We start from the raw sequence: 19,820 nt of genomic DNA on the forward strand, positions 1-19,820 counted from the left end.
TAAGGTTCTTCAGAGAATTTAACAGCATACCATGAGAATCACTCAGATGGACATTTTGTGAGCGACGGTTACCTGAAAGATTCACTCAACAAGTGATGGTAGTGTGCAACAACACAAGACTTAGAGCAAAAACCAGTTAGGCAGGGTCTGTATCAGAGGGCAATTTCAAAATAAAAGAAGGTGTTCATCAAGGAATCACCAGCGACTTCATGTTGTTGCATCATTGTGCTGAAGGAAATAAAGCACCAACAACAGAATCTGAGGAAAATGCTTGGGGGGGATGTTTGTAAGACAGTAGAGGAAACACAGTGGAGAGGACTGAAAATTAATGTAAGCAATACAAAGCTTACAACAACTGAAACAAAAGCAAAGAGAAAAAGTACTTCCAGGAAAGTAGCCACGTGAAAGTTGTGGGGAAACGTGGGAGTAAATTCAGTAACGTGTAAAGATTTCATATGTAAACCTGAAGGACTTTTTTTTATGCCTTAAATATTTTAGTGTTAGAACAACATAATGAGAGAAGACTGACCTATGAAGCAGTAATAGAGAGGGGCATGAAGGGCAATAAGAAAATGAGTAGCAGTACCCTCAACAAAATGGAAAAGGACTGTTACACTTAGTGAAAATAACAGCTCCCATTACTAAACAATGTAAAAATCTATGAAGCATAAACAAGGCTGGTATATTTCTATACAACACAGACATAGGCACTTCCATCAATAAAATGGAGGAGGTTCTGAACAAGTAACCACAAAATTCAATAAGGTTCATGGCTGGTATACATTGAGATGGAAGGTGGTGAGACATGCAGCCTCTATATGCTTCAAAATAAAGAGATATTACAGACCAAGAAGTTTAAGGTTAAAAGATATGGAAGCATAAGATTGATGAAATGGGTTAATGCTGAGCTCAGATAGAGGAAAATAGAAGAGTGGACATAACCCACACCACTTATCACTCTGCAATGGAAATAGTAAACTTGAAAAAGTGACTGACAATGGCCGAGGTGAAAATATATGAAAGAAGTATACTATAGCTTCTACATAGGCAATGCTCCTCTACCGGAAATTTTCAGGTCTTCAATAACGCTTTGTCCCAGGCATCTGGATGACTGGCATTTGACTGTGCATCTGGAGAGGAAGCAAATACAATTATAATGCAAGTCTTACCTGCAAATTAATCTCAATCTTAGGTTCTTTGAGTAACCGTGACACGCAATGTACGTGCCCCCTCCCTGGGAAGCCAGCATGAAGAGCAGATGATCCACTCTTGTCCAAAGTGTTCACAGAAATCCCAGCAGAAAGACATTCCTCCATCAAACTCTAAGTTACCCCGACGGGCAGCATCAATGATGGGCGTTTTTGACATTGTCACTGCTTACTGAAACACAGGAACTATATTTTCATTTCAACTATGACAAAAAAAGTTGTATAAAAACATTACTTAATCCTGTCTGCTACAGGTATGATGATGTAAAAATTCTATTAAAATATACTTTCTACTGAGCAAAAATTGGCATTATTATCAATAACAACGCTCAGTACAGTATTGGATTATACGTGGAAAATAAGATTTAGTGCACACACGTTAGAATCAACACATGAAAATTATGTAAAGCTGTTCATAAAATTAGCTACAGCCAATATACAAGAATGGAGTATAAGTCTTCTTAATTTCTTAATTTCCATACATTAGCACTGAACTCATGTTTCTAATCAGTGACGTATTCAAAAACTCAACTTATTAGTTACCATAATTGCTGGGGATGTATCCAGTCTTGTTGTCTATTTTTGCCTGCCACCAGTTAGCATCGGTTCGGTCCAAAACGAAAAGAATGTCTCCCTCCTCAAACGACAGTTCGCAGTCCTGCAGAGAATTGATCAAACTTAAAAATTTGTTAAATCATTATAGTGTATTCAACTCTTGGTAATTCACCCAACAGAACATAACTACTATTTTTTGCAACCTTGGAATGATGTTCCAAGTACAAACCAATGCTTTGTAAAAGTCTCTAAACTTCTGCCAATCATGAAACACATTACTACATGCTTAACAAGGTAACAGCTCTGGTGGCTAGTAATAAAACCTAGATACCCTTCTGGGGATTTAATTCTCACCAAACAGTACTGTAGATCTCAAACAAAACACCATGTAATCTACTGCCACTACGTACTACGTATTATTATTATGGTGCCGCTGGTACTATAACCAGTGTGTGTGCTCAGCTTATTTGTCTATAACTATCTCCACCACTCTTACCCAACACCACAGCTTCTATCTGACTCTTGCCTCCAAAGACCTCAATAATTCTGGTGCTTACTTTTCACCAACATCTTATGAACAAGAGGAAGCACATTCAAACTTATAACTGCTGCACTCACTGCCCCAAAAGTAAAGACACAGAATGAGGTTCTATTTCTATGGAGGTCCTGAATTACCCACAAGGCTCATCTTCAAACCTGGGCAAATACTCTAGAGAGGGTACAACATGGGAACTGAACTACAAGCCGATGAAAAAGTGGAAACGGAACATAAAATCAACACCAAATGCTAAGCACTGGGACCTGTGATTTTAAAGTGAGTGTAAATGGTTTTAAAAATGTAACAGGAGGAAAACCTCACAGTTCCACTATGCAACAGTTGTCAGGATGGATGGATGGATGTATGAGATTTAGGTCTAAGACCCGGGACTGGGACCCAAAGGGTCATTCAGCCACATGCAACAGTTGCTAGGAGAGGGTGGAAAGAAAGACGTAAGAAACGGAGCATGAAAGGAGGTACAGTAAAAGGAACGAAAGGGGTCGCAGAAGCTGCAAAGAACCTCAAGTAAGGCCTACTGTACACCGAGAGAGGTACGCAGATGGCACTGCCTCCCTACACGGCTGATGTAAAAGTGGCCCTTCTCATAATTTGGATGGGAGATCAAAGAGAAAAAGTGCCACACTAGCTAAGTATAAGAAAGCTGAAATTCACTTGCGAGAGAAGTTTCCGTATCCTAACACAGCAAACCCAAAACCATCTCTTAATCAAAAACTTTGGAGAGAGGCAATTACAAAACCATATTTTGTCCTGGAGACAGTCTTGAAGCTTCTGCGTACTAAACATGATGAAGGATGAAGGAACAAAAATACAAAATACAAGCACATGCACGAGTTTCTTGATGCTGGTCACATGCCAAGTTTAGAAATGACACCTGATGACTCAACAATGAGGGGATCCACTTGTAAACAATATATTCCACAGGAAGATGATGCAACAACTTTTCTTAAGAACAAATCAGCCTTCACTCAGTAAGCAATGTACATTATCAGTAAAATAAAGAGGTTTGCTTGCAAAAAAACTTACATAGAGTCCCAAAATATGACCAGAAATACTACACAGTACTTATTACACAATGAAAACTCTGTTAAAAGATAAAGTTTTCCGTAGGATAACAGTCTAGATATTGAAAATGAAAACAACAATTTCCAGTATCGGAGTGTAATGTGAAAAATGCTCGTTTACTCACACGTTTCGCTTTGTAGCTTCCCATAGCCTCAAAAGCCTGAACTTGACCTGCAAACGAAAACAAAAATTAACCATTTTTAGACTGCCAAAATTTGCTTCATACCTAACAGTTAAGTTTCTATTTCGGCTCCTGAAGAATGATTTGTGCCTTGAGCTTAGAACAATGAGAAGGAAATGTGACAAAGTCCATTTTTCAAAATGGTAAATAGGGCGAAGTCCTTTTTCAGGATGTACATACAAGTTTTGTGCACTATTCAAACGTTGAGATAGTCTACTCTTCTATAGAAATTCTGTCACATAAGATGCACTGATCTGTGAATCTAAGCGTTACCCTGATGTTCAATTATACAAAAACAAGGGAATCATCCTAGACTATAGGATAAATGTTTCTAATAATATGTCTTACTATTTAATGTAGATCCTGCCAACATAAATTTCTAATAATTTTAGTATGTTGAATTGTTTGTAAGTTGGTTACTGTATTCTTCATGCCTATTCAAATACAGAACGATATAAAATCAACATGGTACTGTACATTTTTTCATATGAAAACATAGTGGACTGTGTACAGTATACCGAGTGTACAGAATAAGAGCACATAACAAAATCTGAACTTCCAGGTGGCAAAAGGGAGAACTATAAACACAGTTTTACTTTGAGATCCCACTTGTTAGTATCTCTGAATATTTGTACTAAGCTAATGTTCGTAAGTATGGTGGTGTCTGTACTAAACATTTACTAAATGCTTGTCTTACCTTTTCTTACAGGTGGGGGAGGTGGCGCTGGCCTGTGTGGTTGTGACATCTCGGAATTAAGTGAATCTTGTGCAAAACCGTTACAAAAATCTGAAAATGGAATGAACAATGAATGAAGGAGTTTTGAAATTGCAACATTTCTACAGTGTTGCATCATCATTTTTACCAGAACAACAATTCATTTACATAAAATAACTTTCTAAAATACACAACTGTTCCTTCAGAATTTCCTATAACTAAAAACAGCTATCAAACAAGGGCCCTCTCCTGTTTCTTAATCTTTAATGCTAAAGGTAATATCTTCAAGAACCCAACTTGAATGGGATGTCACCCTTGCTTCAAGTTGTAAGTTCATTCAATCACAGCAAAACGTACTCCGGACTAAGATGAGATAATACCTTAAAGCTACACTGAGCCTAGAAGTACTATCTTGTCTTAGTTACCACCACCAAAGTCCCTGTGGAAGTGGAAGGGAATCACGAGAGTATATCTTGTCAGAGATTAATGGGTTCTGACCTGTCACCACAAACTCACAAATGAACAAGAACGAGACAATTCCTATCTGAGCACCAGACCAGAGAGGAGAAGCTGCATAATGCTCCACCTAAACAAATGCTGGCAAGAAGACAGCCTTGAGTGTGAGCTCCCAGTCAGAGACTATCCCAGGACCACTGCAGTACCTGAGTTTGTATGCTGAGAACGAGTCACACCCCATTCAGGAGGACAAAGCTCCCAAGGAGGACACGGAGCTTAAATGTATCCTTCAGTCTGAAGACCTGGTTTAAAAGCTAAATGACAGTCTTTCACTGCTGATAGTATGAAGAATTATATCTCAAAATAAACTAGGAAGTCTGTAATCCACTAAACAGATATTCCATATCGAGAGAGAGGACCTTTCTACAACACCTATCACATAAAACAAACCATTTTCATTGGTACACATCCAACAATGATAATTATCGGAGATATCTCGACTTCTGCGCAGTCCTGCGAGAAAACTCACTCTCGCAAAAGTTGCTGGATAACCTCCAGGTATATAGCTGGAGGGACTAACTGTACCACCTGATGATACCTCTACAGGTGTGGCTGATGAAGGAGAGTGAGCCACCCCCCAGAATTACTCTCAACACCTCAACCAAGATGGCCAGCAGACTATGACACCAATTGGCGTGGGGCCAACACGGAGCCACCAGGGTCACTCTTAGGCCTTATTTGATCAATTGCACAAATTGACTGAACATCAGAAAGGCACATATTTCCAGATTGTCTCATACTGCTTGGGAATGACATAAATATGTAGAAGATGGAGGACCTTGAGTCATTATTACCAAGGACTTAAAATCCACAAACAGTGCATAAAAGCCAAAAAGAAGGCACAGAAACTAGTTGGATACATAAAGAGGCAGTTCAAATACAGAAACAACAAAACGGTGATGCAACTCTACACATCAATAGTTAGACCCCATCTTGAATATGCAGTACAGTTTTAGTCGCCAACACTAAGACTAGAGGGGTACACGATGATTGCGAGGACAACTAATAGAAGCATTCAAAATACTGAAAGGCCTGACAAAAGTAGACAGTAACCTACTTACGTTAAATGAAAACCAGACAAGAAATAATGGATGGAAACTAGAACTGAAGAGATACAACACATGTCACTGTGGGAACTTCTTCACATACAAGATATGTGACACGTGGAATAAACTGTCACCAGAAAGAAGTTGAAAACAGCAACAGTGTGGAAGAGTTTAGAAGAAAGCTAGACAAAATCATTAGGACACTGAATGCACAGTAAAACCTGCTTCTAGAGATAGGTAAGCACATGATGTCACCTCAGATGGATAAAGTCTTTGAGACATCGTAATCCTTGTAAACAGGAAAGCAAATCACCAGGAACTCCCTGTTTAACCAGGTGACAAACACATCGATCGTCAATATTTCCCATATCTCAAAAAGCCTTTCCATTATACAAGGGTTTAAGGAGTCCACGCCATCCCTACTACCTGACCTTGACTGCTGAGCTGGTCTGCCATTACATTCCTATTGCCTGGAAAGTACCTGGCTGACATCTTAACAGCAAGGCAGATGCACTAGTGCATCTGCCTTGTTGACATTACCCACTAAGTTCATATCGTTGCTCGTAAACACTACCAAGTGACCCATCACACATTCTTGCAATGCTCGCATGAATGGCAATACCACTCGCATTTCCAAAATTACTGATGTGTAAATGAGGTACACCCACTGCCCACACACCTGAAGCACACATCATTCAGGTGTGTAATCCCACCCTCATTTGGGGAATCTGTAAGACTTATCTCCTGAGGTGGAGAGTTCAGAGGAACTCCCACAAGGAGGTTCCTGTCACCCACGCACTAAGCAAGAATCCTTCTGATCTCTTGGTTTATGGGCTCAAAAGCAGAGAAAGAGAGGACTGCTTGGAGCTGACCATAGGTGCCTCGGTTACCCCCTTGGTGAACAGGGACCCAGTGGAACAAGTCTCTCTAAGGAAACAGGTGACTGGGGATCTTCTTCCTCTTGTCAACTTAATCCTATTCACAGTCGCTTTTTATTGACGCTTTTCTAGGCTATTCTATCTTGTGTCCTACCATTACCTATGCCTTTATCTCTCCACCTTCTCGAAGGCATTCCTTTGTGCCCCTAGCGCTTCCATTTCTGTGGTCTCTCCTGCAACATGTCACTCATCATCTCAATTCTGACTCAATGACTTTTGCTGATCATTTGATTATGTAAGCATACTTTGTATGACTTCATCTCCAAACCTCTACTCTCTAATGTTCATCTGAACCTGTGTGGCTTTCTCTCAAGCTCCTCCCTAGTTTCAGCAATTAAAAGAGTTTACAAGTGCAGAATATGAACCCAAGGGGCTTCTCCCTTACATCCTCAGCCATTACATTCACCATAATATTAAACAAGGGGCTCTCAGAACAAATCCCTGTGCATTCCTACCTTAACTTGAAGCTGCTAGTTATCCCTAAAGTACTGATCACACTGGTTTTTATATTTCTATACATTTCACTAATGATTCTCACATTTTTTTTCAGGTGTTTCCTGCTCCCTCAAACTTCTCTACACTTACAGTACTACAAAGTTGATTACCTTTTGCCTTCTACATTTCAATAGCCATAGCCATGTCCTTCATGGCTGCAACTCACAGCAGCAATGCTTCAACAGATGCACCTGTTCTGAACCCTACAATAATGATTCTTTGTTTTTGTTTGTTTGTATGGTGCTTTTATGTTGCATGGAACCAGCAGTTATTCAGCAACGGGACCAACAGCTTCACGTGACTTCCAAACCACGCTGAGAGTGAACTTCTATCAACACACATCTCTAACCCCCTCAGTGGAGTCTGAGAATCGAATTTGCGGCCACCGAGGTGGCAGGCCAAGACTATACCAATCACGCCACTGAGGCGCTTATATAATGGTTCTTTCATCTGCTTCAATCAATTCAACATCTTCATTCAGGTCCACCCAGAAGCTATCTCTCTCCTATTCATTACATCCTATTTGGGGATTTTATGAACTCATAAAATAAAGTGCACATTCCTCTGTACAAAGCCATCTCCTCGTGATCTTTTCTACTTACACCAATCTCCCAGTTCCTTTGCTTTACGGTACTACTATTACCCTTCTAACAAGTCTCCCAAACACATAACACCTACTTTCCTAACTTTTATTTGAACAGCAACTGCAGGTTTGTTCCCTATCAAGCTACTTGCAGCTAACATTCCAAATCTCAAGGGTTGAGCTACCAAGCAATACCCTAACATTTCCAACACTATTAGGGTATTGCTCGGTAGTCTTTTCTAGTCGACACTGGAACGTGCTGACATCAAATTTACCTCAGTCCCCTGATTGTAGCAAAGAGCACTGAGCACTTGCTAAAAATTTAAGCATCATGTCTCTGTAAGGTATGTTATGGCGCCAAAACTCTGTGGGGCCGATACCCAAAACCCAGTCCGTTATAGAGTCATAAATCACCGATTAAATGGCGGTAAACCAGTGCCATAAAACCGGATCGCCATTAACCCAGACCACCGATAACCAAGGACTGCCTGTATTGTATGGTCACTGTCTATCCTTGTCAATTTTAAGATATTTTTCTTCTGTTACAAAATTGCTATAAATGGTCTTTCATCAAGTTTGAGTTTTCAGTGTTTCATATTGCGTTTCTTGCTCCAGTGTCTCGTCTGTTACCACAGTTTTACAGTTGTTCTCCGACACTCCTCAAAAAGTGTGCCACGACGTCAGACGACATTTCCCAAATCGGCCAAACAGTATTTAATTTCCTATTTAATTTTCAGACGTAGCTCTCTGAGTTCAATATCGTCAATGGTTAGCCATCCACGCCCCACTTTCCTGGCTGCTTTCCACAGCTGTATCATTCACTTGGTTTCTAAATCGCTAACAAATTATAGGCTACGCTGCAGCTTATGTAAATGTAAATTAGACGGCTACACAAAGATATCGTTTACTGATACAATTTTTTTTACTGACCAATATAGATAAGGGTGTATATAATGCAGTACAGGCAAAATACTTTTCAGAAGTCAACCACTACGTTCATCACCAGCCACTCAGGGATGAGCGCAAACACATAAAGGACAGTAAATTTCTCATTATCATGGAAAATGTTTAAATTCTCACCTATACTGCCTTGTATATACCATTATCTATATTGTTCAGCCAAAAATTTATATATAAAAACAATATCTTCATGCAGCTGTCTCCTATATTACATGTATATAGGAATTTTAAATCTTTCACTGACAGAAAATTAAACTGTCATGAAAGCCAAAAAATGTTATTGTTATAATACAATTAAGTTTGTTCATACTTACCTGGCAGATATATATATAGCTGTATTTTCCGAAGTCCGACAGAATTTAAAAATTCGCAGGCACACGCAGTGGGCGGTCCAGGTGGTAGTACCCATTCCCGCCGTGGGAGGCGGATATCAGGAACTATTCCCATTTTCTATTCATATTTTATCATGCCACTGTCTCCTGAGGGGAAGGTGGGTGGGCACTTTAATTATATATATCTGCCAGTAAGTATGAACAAACTTAATTGTATTATAACAATAACATTTTGTTCATGAAACTTACCTGACAGATATATATATAGCTGAATCCCACCTTCGGGGTGGGTGAAGACAGATAGGATTTTTTGGGAACTTAATTAAGTAGATGATATACATCTTGGTTCCTCACCTGTTAGCATAGCCGACTTCGTGATTACTGTCACCAAAGTCTGCTTCTGCTTTACTAGAGTTGCCAGCGAAGGTAGAGACCTGTAATGCTGGTGCGCTCTAGATGATCTGTCAACGGGGACGTGACCACAATGTGACTAGACCATATGACCATACTTCTGAGGGCACCGAAGCTAAAACCACCACCTGACCTAACCTATCAAAGTTAGTTCCATAACTTCTAGGCTAAAGAAAAGGAACGCGTCTCAAGCGACCAACCCTTCAAAGTTAAAAGCACACCTATCCCTTTTCTATAGGATAGGATTCGTGTTGCTTCCTGCCCCCAATAATATATCTACGGAAATGTATGGTCCTAGCGACTTACAGATCTCAAATGTCGTCTTCACATCCCTCGCGGATTGTGAAGCGAACACAGAGTTTGCTTCGCTAAAGCGTGGCACTCAGGATTGTTACTGAGTGTCATGCTCTTGTTTGAAATGCTTCCGAGGCCGCGCCCTCACCTCTTGAGCATTCCTATTAAGAAAAAATCTCAAATCTTTATGCAAACATAATGAATGAGACCTCTTAAAAGAACTCCTTGGCTATAATGCCAGGGTGTTCTTGGACATGAACCAGTCTGGTCTTTTACGGAACACCGCAGATTGTCGGGAGTGTGAAGCGAACACAGAGTTGCTTCGCTAAAGCGTGGCACTCAGGATGTTACTGAGTGTCATGTTCTGTGGAAATGCTTCCGAGGCCGTGCCCTCACTTCTTGAGCATTCATATTAAGAAAAAATCTCAAATCTTTATGCCAACATAATGACTGAGACCTCTTAAAAGAACTCCTTGGCTATAATGCCAGGGTGTTCTTGGACATGAACCAGTCTGATACTTTTTATTCGGAGCACCGCAGGATTTGTCCCGTTTGACCTTGACTTTCTATAGTTTTATCAGGATAAAACTTGAGAGAGCTACAGGGCACAGGACTCTAATGCCCCTTGCCCAATAAATTGTGCCATACCCTTGGTCTCCAAGCCTTCGGGTCAAGGGTTAGACAGGTTTTTCGTTCTTATCAAGAACGGAAGGCTTAGAGGACAGACCGCATTATGTCCTTTAAAGCCAAAAACCTCTGATGATGGCTAAAACCTCACTAACCCTCTTTGCCGTGGCTAGAGCGGTTAGAATATTAGCCTTTCTGGTCACGTTGTATTAAGTTCGCAGAAAGGATATGGTTGAAATTCGAAATTCTTTTGGCATCAGAAACTCAGACTACGTCTAAGTTCCATGCCGGAACCTTTGATCCAGAGAATTTAAGATCTCCACAGACCTCAAAGATCGTGAAGCTTTGTTGTTTTGACAGAACCGAATCTCTGAGCCTAGAGGCCGTCAACAACAATTTGCATATTCTAACAATAGTTTAGGACTTCTAGCTTACTCATACTTCAGACGGAAAGATAGAACCATAAAGAAATTCAAAGAGGTCGAGTTGGAGGAATAGTCACTTACTCCAGAAACGGCCTCCTCCGCTGAAAATAGGCAGCACTGCTTTGCCTTGACCAAGAGACTGCCATCTCTTGAAGATCTTATCGCTATGTACCGTTGAAGACGAAGGTAGATATTGAATGCAACCTACGTCTTCACAGACGAATCGAGAGAAGGATTCTCAAGATTCTGAACCTGTGCTTACAACTGACTGAAACCGCTAACCGCTATTTCATTGCTGTCCGGTGAGAAGGTCGTAGTTGCAATGAAGCTGGGCGTTCTTCAGTAATGAAAACACAGGGGAAAGCCGCCTGAAGAACTGCTTCTCATGGGCTGAACATTTGGAAGTAGAGCTGTCAGGTCGGAGAGTAGGCGATGTCTTTATGACATATCTGTTAATTCGGGATGAACAATGAACAATTGTACACCTACGAATATGAGATATATCAAAAGACAAACTCAGATGTCTGCAAAATCATTCGCATTATCAGTGCGATGCAGCGGGAGACTTGTACAGACTTCTGTTACCGTGCGGTAAACAGTAAAACCAATAAGTCTAAGATATCTCTGTTGAAAATTCTCACAATATCGAAGGCGATGGAATCTATCGTCACAGCAGTAGATGGTCCTTCATAATTGCGAGAATCCCCTTTAATCAGAGACCTAAGTGCAAGATTGTTGGGCAGAGATAGGTTCGGTAGTCAATCAAAGCAGGGGAGAGAGAGAGAGAGAGAGAGAGACATAAACAACCGTGCACAGGCAGTTCAATACGCAGTAGCAGAGCTGAGCTCCCGCTGACGTCGTCATCCTGAGTTGCCAGGTAATCCATATTCCACAAAGGAATGCGTTCGGCTAGAACCACCGAGCATAAAAGATATGCTCGAGCAATTATATTTAGGCGAAACGAATTTCGGTAAATATAAAAGTTGAAATGGTGTTGTCGTGACAAAACCATAAGAATATAAAATTGAAACAAACTCCTGGGAGGTTGCAGGCAACCCCGAGTTGCAGTTCAATTAGAATACTTCTCGTCTAAGTCGCAATCCGTAGAAAAACTAGATATGCGCCTACCCCTCGGACCATTCACTGCTTAGTAGAATCATGTTGGAGGTTAATATACGTAGTATATTTATAGGATTCTGAACAACGATCTCCATCCTAAATTCTTTCCTTCAAGAAAACAATATAAGGATTGGAGATCGACCACCTTCGATCTCTATCAAAGAGAGTGAAGAAGTCTTCCTCGAAGGAAAGCTTCAATGGTGAACAGAATACTAACTGCCTGAGTTGCCAGCTACTCCCTTTACGAAGGAATAGGTATGATATTATCGAGCAAAAAGGAAACTCTCAGCAGGCCTATTTAACGAAACAGAATTCGCTAAATACAGAAGCTGAGTTGGTGTTGTCGTAACAAAACCTGAAGAGTTGTTCTTCCTCCGAAACTCTTGGAAGGTTGAAGGGAAGTGTCAAATAAATACATTAGAACAACAGTTCTTTCGGCTTCTATCCGCAGAGGTAAATACGATATGCGTATATGATTCGACCCATGCGTTAGCAAAATGACGCACAGATAAACTACGTAAGTATTGTAGTAATTTTGAACATCGGAATTCTCTACTACATCTTTCCTGTACGAGGAAGAGAGAAAGAAAGGAAAACGACTGTCCACGTTCTAATGAACGAGACTTTTAAAAGAACTCCTTGAATCTTTGCCAAGACTCTTTTTCAAGAAAAGGGAGTAACATTCGAATAGAGATCATCAAGAGAGAACCGTGGATCGAAAAAGACCGTTCAATGTTTTTATGATATTTGGACAAAAGACTTCCTGGATAGTCTACAAGTCTTTCTCTTAACCCGATGAGCCTCTGAAAATGAATGAGAGCTCTTCCGAAATTTGTTAATGAGTTTATCCGCTTAAACGATAAAAACGTTAAAATCTATGTCAATGAGAACTACCCCATTTATGAGGGGTCCCCCACTTAAATGACAATGGGGAAAACGTCCTGACTTGACAAAAACTATTAGCACTTTGCTAATAGGGGAAAACCCTTTAACATGACCGAAAGTCACCCAGGAATCCGAGTATATAATCTTCCCGATCCTCAAAGAAATCGATGCAGAGGAAAGAGGGATAGAAGAAAAAATTCGGGTATGTCTCTCCGATAACTCCCCCCCCCCCGAATCCTTTAAAAATTTCTGTAAAGAAATGCCCTCAACAGCAAATAAGACGCCTTCAACAAGTCTTTTCTCTCGCAAAGCGTCCTGCCGAGCTTCCACCGAAGCGTCCTGGCGAATGTCCACAAAAGCGTCCTGCTGAGCGTCCTGCTGAGCGTCCTGCTGAGCGTCCTGAAAGCGTCCTGACCGAGCGTTCCTGCTTAGCGTCCTGGAAAGCGTCCTGCTGAGCGGTCCTCAAAAAACGTCCTGCCTTAGCTACGAGCGTGTCTGAGCAGAGAACACCAAGTCTTCAAACGACGTTTCAGAGAGGAACTCGTTGAGCGCCTTGATGCATGCAAGGCCCGCCAAGAGGCGTCTTGGAGAGCGACCTTGCCACATCTCAATGTTATGACGAACCGCGTTTTGCGTATGACAATTGAATATTTTTAAGGGACGTCCGTCATGTGAGTCTCCATGGAGAGCCGCACGCTGCTTCTGAAGTGTGTGAACACTAAAGGAAGACGTATGTTTTCGTCTTCCGCAAGGTGCTTGCCGAGCGTCCTGGAGAATGTCTCTACTTATAGGACGTCGAGCACCTCCAAAAGCTTCCTCACGTCTAAATTGCCCTTCTTATGCCGACCAGAGACATAAGTTGTTTGACTGTGCAAGCAGCTCGCCGGCCGTCAAACTTATCAGCTTGCTTTATCGAAGTAAAGCGAACGTTACATAACGTATACGGAGCGCCATGAGGAGAGGAGACGAATACTGAGTTGCTCCTCCAAAAGGTGGAATCAGAATGTCCTTGATTACCAAATTTCTTTTTGGGAATGCTAGCGAGGTTGAAACAGCTCTAACTTCATGAGCGTTCACTACGCAGGAGGCTCAAATCACTCTTGTGGCAAGATGAATGCCGCCTTAATAATGTATACATGATGTATACATGAGCGGTCACTCGCAGGAGGCTCAAATCACTCTTCTGGCAAGATGAATGAGCCTCCTTAATAATGTATCAAATGATATATACATGAGCGTTCTCGCAGAGGCTCAAATCACTCTTCTGGAAAGATGAATGAGCCTCCTTAAATGTCCCCTTAGAAAAAGAGCCAGTGCATTCTTCTAAAAGGGAAATTGTGGTCTCTTTACTCTTCCATCCTCTCGTGAGAGAGAGAGGACGTGAAACGTCCTCTCTCTGCACGTGGGCTCGATCTTCGCAGCCTGGGAAGCGACAACAGGACCTGCCGAAAGGAAGCCAGATCAGCATGAAAACCCCGTAACCCTCCTTCGGCTTTTGACATGCCCTCTCCCTGGTTTCCCTGGGAGTCCGACAGAGGTCTAGGCCTATAGGCGTATGTAGGGCCGATCTGACGTTCCCTCCTAACGAGAGAGAGGACGTGAAGCGTCCTCTTCTCTAAAGCTTCTTAGAGGGCGCGAGTCCTTCCGAGAGTCCAACCAACCTTGCGCGGGGAGGACGCCTCGGGGAGGACAGAAGCAATCCTTCAAGATTCGTGCACGAGCACGATCTTTAGCAGCCTGGGAAGCGTCAACAGGTTCTGCCGAAGGGACGCCAGATCGGTGGGGAGCCCCGTAACCCTCTTGCGGCTTTCGACATGCCCTGCTCCTCCCTGAGTCCTGGGAGTCCGACAGAGGTCCAGGCCTAGAGGCATTATGGGGCCGATCTGACGCCCCCTCCACAACACAAGGGGCACTACACTTCACAACACTGAATGGAGAGCGAGCACTTTAGTCTAAGATTACTTGATGTAATCCTCTAGCGAGACATTCTTCTAGGCCCGTAAGCCATACCACAGGGTTAGGCAAAATAAAATCTACAGGAGGTTAGAAGTTAATTATTTCTAACTTCTGTTTACTGTGGAGGAAAACTCCTGATTCTAACACGCTCTAAAATGCGTACATGAATCCTCCTTCTTCCGTAATCAGTCACACCTTTACTAATTACATTGAACTTATGCAAAGAAACATGTAAACGTCATATATATAAGCGAGTGTCTACCGAAAGTTCCGGTAGCCTCACATTACCATGCAGACAACAAAGTCTGAAACTAGGCTAACTAGCTTCAGACATCAAATGCAATGAAAAAATTTACGATAGCGTATGCCTAGCCACAAATCCAAGTTAATAATCGAAATAACAATTAGGATACTTAAGCGGCTAATGAAGTTTTCAAAATCCTAGGCGGAGGTCTGTAAACAGTTGTTTACCGACCGGCGACAGAAAAAATATGAATAGAAAATGGGAATAGTTCCTGATATCCGCCTCCCACGGCGGGAATGGGTACTACCACCTGGCCGCCCACTGCGTGTGCCGCGAATTTTTAAATTCTGTCGGACTTCGGAAAATCAGCTATATATATCTGTCAGGTAAGTTTCATGAACAAAACAGTGTACACACAAAAATATTTAAGTCTATGTACTTTAGTCTACAGGTTAATACAATAGATTTGGATATAAGTTCAAAGCTTTCATTAGTACCTAAACTAGAATACCAGGAGCAACTGTAGATGGAGGGGGCACATGGTTTGCAATAGAATGGAATGCAGAATTTCGGTCAAAGGCTAAGCGCTTCGACCTATAAGGTCATTCAGTGCTAAAAGGGTGAGGAGAAGGATTTGAAAGGTGTAACACACTGATTCTCAACCACTGTGCCACGGCGTACTGGTGTGCTGCGAAACTTTGTTACGGCACACTGGAAAATACTAAAAATGGGAATAGATTTCGGTTTCATGTGAATGAGCAGTAAGACGTTCTATTTTCTACATGTTAACAGGCTACTTTACAGAAATTAATTCAACTTGGAAGTCTTCTGTCGGTATTTGCAGTGACGTAGTCCATGCATGAGAGGTTGTACGTATTAAAGGATTTGTATCCCTCGCAGAAAAAGAAAACCCAGATCTTATTCGTACTCCGTGCTTTTTGCAGTGAGAAGTTCTCATTTCAAAAATATCACAAGAAGATTTAAAACAAGTGTTGCATCACGTAGTAGTTGAAATACTCAATCATATTAAAAGTAGGCCTTTGATGTCAACGTTATTTGAACAACTATGCAAAGAAATGGGCTGACAGGATGTTAAATTACTAATGCATACGAAGCTTGATGGTGCCCGAGAGGTTAAGTATTAACTTGTGTTCACGAATTACACAAGGCACTAATTGCATCTTCTGAACGAGAAGAGCAGGGAAAAATCTGTGAATCTCTTCGTTGCAAATTCTGGATGTCTAAATTGGAATACATAACGGAAATGTTTAGTTAATTAAACAACACCAATTGTGACTTACAAGGCAGAAATTAAAATATTCTCACTTCAGCAGACTAGTTGGTTGCCCTAAACAGGAAAATTATTTGGAAAAATAGACATGATCAGGTAATTATATGTTTTTTTTTAATGCGTACTACCATCCCTATCGTGGGTACCCATCTGACGGCGCTAGGTGAAAACATCGACCATTACTTTCTATCACTGAGCACTGAAAAGTATATTTAGATTCAAAATTATTGGACTGCAGTTTAGTGAAGATCTGGCCACCATTTTTAGGGATTGAGGCCCTTCAAATAGAACATTCAGCAGAACCCATTCATGCATTTTGGATTTCTATACAAGAGGAATATCCCAAAATAGCTAAAAAAGCTTTAACACTAATGTTACAAATGTCTACTTCTTATCTATGTGAACTAGGTTCTAGCTCAACCCTAAATAACATCAAAACTAAGAAGCAAGAAAGACTATGCTTGGCTGAAGAGGAGAGGGCCTGCTTATCATACATTCGACCAAATATTGAAGAAGTCGCAAAAAAGACCGGGCAGAGGTTCCACATTAGTAAGCTGTACAATCGACTGAATAGAAATATTTAAATAATGTAAGTTATATTTATACATGATTTTATTAAAGCCTGTGATTCCATCTCAAAATATTTAAATGTTTACCATACTAAATTTTGTCAAATGTGCCTTGATACTCTTCTGAGATCTTAGGTATGCCGTTGGCAAAAAAAAAAAAAAAAAAAAAAAGCTGAGAAACACACTGGTGTAACAGGAGGAAAACCTCACAGTTGTGGAACAATTGTTAGGAGTGAAAAGTCAAATATAAGAAAGATAATTGAAAGGAGGTGGTACAGTAAAATGAATGAAAGGTGTTGCAGCTAGGGGCTGAAGGGACACAGCAAAGAACCTTAGTTATGCCTACAGTGTACTGCCTGAGGCACAATGACGGCACTCCTACAGGGAACACATGGTTCGGCCTAGGTTACACCTTAACTGTAGTAGGTAAGTCAGAAGGGATACGACCTAACCAGCGTGTTCGTTACCTAACCTTGCCTCGAACATCACACTCTTATGTCGCTCCAATTAAGTTGTGACCTTTAAGTATGCATAGCCTAGTCGGAAAACAACTTCATATATATAGGTTTCAATACAAATCTGGCAAATCTGACAGTTGTCCCCATCAGAAACAAGAAACCACTTTAAGGTTATGGTAAGTTAGCTGTATATACATGGCAGACTACAAATAACATAGGTCACCTCAGGTCAAGGATTATTCGGAGTGGAGGGCACAGTCCCCTAAGTTAGGTTAGGCAAGGTTCAGAAAATTATATGGTAGATCTAGGGTACCTATCCGCGGAGGTCCAGACTACGGCAGTTGCGGTTTTTCTATGCAGTTTTACTTACTGAACAAGAATTCAAAGTAATATTTATTCGGACGACTGCAATTAACCCCCAGGAGCCAGTACTAAATATGGCGAAATACATTGGACGCCAAAATCCCTAGTGGATGTCGTATCCGCGGTTACGTTTCTTGCAGGGTAATTCTAAAGAACTAGTTCCACATGAACTGCAAGGAACATAACCTCGGATACGACATCCACTAGGGATTGGGGCGTCCAATGTATTTCACCATGTTTAGTACTGGCCCCTGGGGGTTAATTACAGTCGTCCGAATCGATATTACTCTAAATTCTTGTTCAGTAAGTAAAACAACATAGGAAAACGTCAATTGCCATAGTCTAGGCCACCGTGGATTGCTTCTGTAGAAATACCAATTATATAATTTAGGTGAGAAAAATCTAGGGTTGAGGTAATACACATTAAATTGAAGCCGTCCGGATTAGGTTAGGTTACTTTGGTATATTACATTAGGGAGAAATTTGCAGAGTTATGGGGAAGGTAATCAGCAGGCAACGTATACCCGAATCCCACGAGTTCAAAACGGGTCAAATAAGGTCAGGGGTCAACCAGGCCACGAGGCACGACATCTTAGGAATACGTCAGGTCAGTTTAGGTTCGGGGAGTTGCGAAAATTTGGGAAAGGGGAGTCGGTAGATCTAGGATACAAGGTCTAGCTATTCCGCGGCGGCCTAGACTATGGCAGTTGCGGTTTTTCTATGCAGTTTTACCTCCTGAACAAGAATATTAAGTAATATTTATTCGGACGACTGTAATTACCCCCAAGGGACCAGTACTAAACACGACGAAATACACTGACGCCCCAATCCCTACTACCTAGTGGGTTACGTTCCTTGCAGATCGTGCGGAACTATATTCTTTAGAATTACAGGGAGTTAATTTGGTCCCAGTGGCGTAAATCTGGGCCAGAAAATGACTTAAGTTGACCTAAATTGACCTTATTTAGCAAGTCGACCGAAAATACTACGTAGCCCTATACCAGGTAGGTAAATTTCCTAGGAACCGGACAGCATAATATAAAGCTTATTTTTAACATTAAACGAGCAATTTAACAGCCTTTCCACGACGAAGAATAATAGATAAACCATCATACAACCTTCAACGACAAACAAAATGGTAACAAACCCGTCAACACTGACACAAACAGGCGAAAACCAAAAAGAAATTGGAAGGGACTTGGGGCAGATGAGTCACTCAAAACAAACACGAAGTCAACTATACTAGGATGGAAGGGGGAAGGGGGCGGGGCATGTGGGAGGAGGAGTTGTTAAGGGACTCCATATGCTCGAGAGGTTGCTATCACTCACTCTATCTCTCTCTCTCTCTCTCGCTCAGGAAAGCGACGGCCGCCATTTTGAATGCGGGCGATGAGAGAGAGAGGAGAAGGAGGAGGAAAATAAAGAAAAGAGACGAGAGAGAGAGAGAGATGATGAGACCGAGATGAGAGGAAGAGAGAGAGAGAGAGAGAGAGAGAGAGAGAGCCGAGGGCGAGGGAAAGAGATGATGACGAGAGAGAGAGACGAATATACCATAGCCTTTTTATCATTATTAATCCGTTTCCCTAAAGAGAGAGAGAGAACGATCTATGTTATACAATTATCAATAACGACCTGTTTCCCCCAGAGAGAGAGAGAGATCGGGAGATAGCCTTTTTTATCATTATGAACCCGTTTTTCCCTCTAGAGAGAGAGAGAGAGAGAATATACTTAGCCATTCTTATCGTCATTAACCTGTTTCCCTAAAGAGACAGAGAGAGAGAGAGAACGATCTATACTATTCAATTATCAATAAAAACGAGAGAGAGAGAGAGAGAGAGAGAGAGAGAGAGAGACGAGAGGGAGAGAGAGAGAGAGGAGATGGAGATTGAGAGAGAGAGAGAGAGAGAGAGAGAGAGAGAGCGAGAGTAAAATTCCCACACAGCTTTGGAATTTACCCACATTCAGTGCTACCAGACACCCTTCGTCACTGAGCCAGCGGTTTCTAGGACTTCCAAATGAGCCACGTTC

General features: G+C 41.5%; 2 protein-coding genes across 4 annotated transcripts in view; one reads left to right on the forward strand and one right to left on the reverse strand.

Annotated features, from left to right (window-relative positions):
• Nucleotides 1–19,820, forward strand: part of LOC135204630 (osteoclast-stimulating factor 1-like) — a 258,090-nt gene that overhangs the window by 36,557 nt on the left and 201,713 nt on the right. The gene's annotated exons all lie outside the window — the stretch shown is intronic.
• On the reverse strand, nt 1,251–19,106 carry LOC135204501 (osteoclast-stimulating factor 1-like). 3 transcript variants are annotated; one of them, XM_064234672.1, is made up of 5 exons: nt 18,954–19,106; nt 4,263–4,352; nt 3,509–3,555; nt 1,752–1,866; nt 1,251–1,380 (listed from the first exon to the last, which is right to left on the reverse strand). In XM_064234672.1, exons 2-5 carry the CDS (start codon nt 4,309–4,311, stop codon nt 1,346–1,348), a joined length of 246 nt encoding a protein of 81 aa, XP_064090742.1. In that variant the 5' UTR covers nt 4,312–4,352; nt 18,954–19,106; the 3' UTR covers nt 1,251–1,345. The 3 variants fall into 3 exon arrangements, with proteins under 3 accessions (XP_064090742.1, XP_064090743.1, XP_064090744.1); XM_064234673.1 differs by having other exon boundaries at nt 18,940–19,097; XM_064234674.1 differs by lacking the exon at nt 18,954–19,106 and adding an exon at nt 17,800–17,978.

This window comes from Macrobrachium nipponense, chromosome 47 (genome assembly GCF_015104395.2).
Source record: "Macrobrachium nipponense isolate FS-2020 chromosome 47, ASM1510439v2, whole genome shotgun sequence".
NCBI lineage: Eukaryota > Metazoa > Arthropoda > Malacostraca > Decapoda > Palaemonidae > Macrobrachium > Macrobrachium nipponense.